At 31.7% G+C, this 2,347-nt stretch overlaps 1 protein-coding gene across 1 annotated transcript; it reads right to left on the bottom strand.

The window, feature by feature from the left end:
- Positions 1–493: 493 nt before the first annotated feature.
- On the bottom strand, positions 494–2,341 carry LOC119665371 (uncharacterized protein DDB_G0284459-like). The gene is made up of 2 exons (XM_038074613.1): positions 2,312–2,341; positions 494–2,250 (listed from the first exon to the last, which is right to left on the bottom strand). Exon 2 carries the CDS (start codon positions 1,971–1,973, stop codon positions 543–545), a length of 1,431 nt encoding a protein of 476 aa, XP_037930541.1. The 5' UTR covers positions 1,974–2,250; positions 2,312–2,341; the 3' UTR covers positions 494–542.
- Between the last annotated feature and the right edge of the window lie 6 nt (positions 2,342–2,347).

Raw genomic sequence — 2,347 nt, 5'->3', positions numbered from 1 at the left:
TATACTTTTAAGCGAGGCCCTATGCTCCACTTAGGAGAGAAGGACAGCAGTAAGTAAGTATACCTTTAAACAAATATAACAACTATAACAATTTATATAGAAAAGTTTTCTCTTGCGAAACCTGTTAAAAATTTGACACTTTCAGATACTCAGGTATTTTTTTTTTTGCTTAATGATTTTGTACTGTTTTGGACTTTTATATGATTTAGTTATCGTTGATATAACTATACTAATTATGCAATAACAAATATGCATATAGTCTTTATATTAAGTTTTTTTTAAATAAAAATAATTTTTAAAGATACTATAATTCAAATATATAATACAAAAGAAAAGAAAAATAATTGAAAATCCATAATATGCCAGTTAACAAATTTTTCGAAAAATAATAATTTCATATTGCAAAACTAATACTACAAAATACTAATAATAAAATTACTTAATATGTATATATATATATATACATATATATATATAAGAGGTATGGATCTATTATTAATATTAATTTAAATGAAAATTATAAGCAGGACGTCTTAATGTATTTAACATTCTGTACCAACCTCTCGAGTTGATTCGACCTCTTTACTGTGCATATTAGTGCAAACGATATGCGAAGCTTTTTTTTTGCCCCTTACTGAGCTTAATTTTGCTTTTTTATAAATGTTTATGGTTTTTTGTTTATCACTTTTTGCGTTTTGAGCTTTTATCTCCAGTGCTTTTGAAAAGCTTTCCGCAGCTTTTTTATTTAGAAATATATCATCTTGATTGGCATCAGCGGAATTGGCATTTTTTGAGTCTGTCATTTTATTGTTGGCAAATGTTGTCAATGGAGTGATCACAGAAATTGGTGGCGGTCTTGGTGGTGGTGATGAAGGTGGTGCTGCTGAGGGCGATGGTTGCTTTTGAACAGTTGGCAAAATAGTTTTTCGACGTTTATTTGTATTGATATTGGATGTATGTTTATTATCATTGCTTTGTGGCAATGGACTTTCGTTTGGCATAAAGAGTTTACGTTTCTTAATTGCAACTGGTGGTGTAGCAGTAGCATTTCTATCTTCTTGCAGCACTTGTTCTGTACTGTATACTTCTGAAGGTATATCACAGCTATCACAATTTAATGTGGTAGTTTTAACTGTAACAGTAAGTGGTTCTTTTGGTGTACATTGTGAAAGCATTTCAGAATTCAAGAATTTGCGATGCATTTCTAATTCACTATGTATTGTCGGTGGTAGTAATGATCGCCTGGCAGATTTGTTAATATTTTGTACACGTTGTGAAACGATGTCCATGAGTGTTTTATTAACACTAAGGCGATTTCCTGGTTGGCGCGACGAGCTAAAAACATTGGCATGTTCATCAATCAATAAATTTCCGTTTGTATTATTGAATTTTTCTTGCACAGGCGTTTTTAGTTCATCGCTTATGGTTGAGTCCAAATGATCATTTGAAACTTCACTTTTCGTACTTAGAAATGATGTATGCGATTCATTTCTAGTTAGTGTTCCTACATTTTCAACTGTTGACATTGGTTCTGAAAAATCACTTTGTGAACTCTGAAAGATTAGTGTCGAACTTGCAAAAGGTGTTAACATCCTTTTCACTAATGTTTTCGATGTTTGCGGTGTAGAGTCACTTTGTGAGCTTTTCGAAGATTCCCTATTTTTGTCTTGAGTAGGTGTTGAGGTCATGAGATCAATATTAGTTGTATCTACTTGCTCACTTTCAATACTTGTAAGTCTCGGTGTATATAATGTACGCCGTTTTTTTATTTTTGGACTTGCCACCGAAATATCAAGGTCTTTTGCTGTGCATGATGTACGTCTTTTTACTTTCTTTTGACTTTTTGGCGTATTCTCTTCATGCATAGCAGAAATATCCATTTCTTTCGCAATAATTTTTGTTCGGTTATTACCACGACTTGTTGAAGATATACTTTGCTCTAAAGACATAAGACTAATATTTTGTAAAGCCATAATTGCACTTCGCCTAGGTGTTCTGCTTATATTAAGATTATTATATTGGGATGAAAATTGTTTTACATTATCCACCAAATTGGAATCTTCTTGTATATAAGTACGTTTCACTGCACTAGATATGTTTGTAGTTAATACATTTTCGTTTTCTTCCGCCGTTTCAAGATGCGAAATAGTATCTTTTATCGCTTCTTCATGTGTGACTGATTTCAAGACGTCTAATTCTTTGCGTCTAAGGAATCCCTCCTCACTTGAATAGCTAATTAACTCGGAGAATCTAAAATTTATTTTTTGGAATATCGTACTTGATTTTTACAAAATATCTATTTCTTACTTACTTATCTACAAGTTTAGAGTTTGGTAAATCTTGAGAC

The sequence above is a fragment of the Teleopsis dalmanni genome, unplaced genomic scaffold (genome assembly GCF_002237135.1).
Source record: "Teleopsis dalmanni isolate 2A unplaced genomic scaffold, ASM223713v2 unscaffolded_contig_4796, whole genome shotgun sequence".
In the NCBI taxonomy this organism is placed as follows: domain Eukaryota; kingdom Metazoa; phylum Arthropoda; class Insecta; order Diptera; family Diopsidae; genus Teleopsis; species Teleopsis dalmanni.
This window is presented reverse-complemented; position numbering and strand designations above follow the sequence as displayed.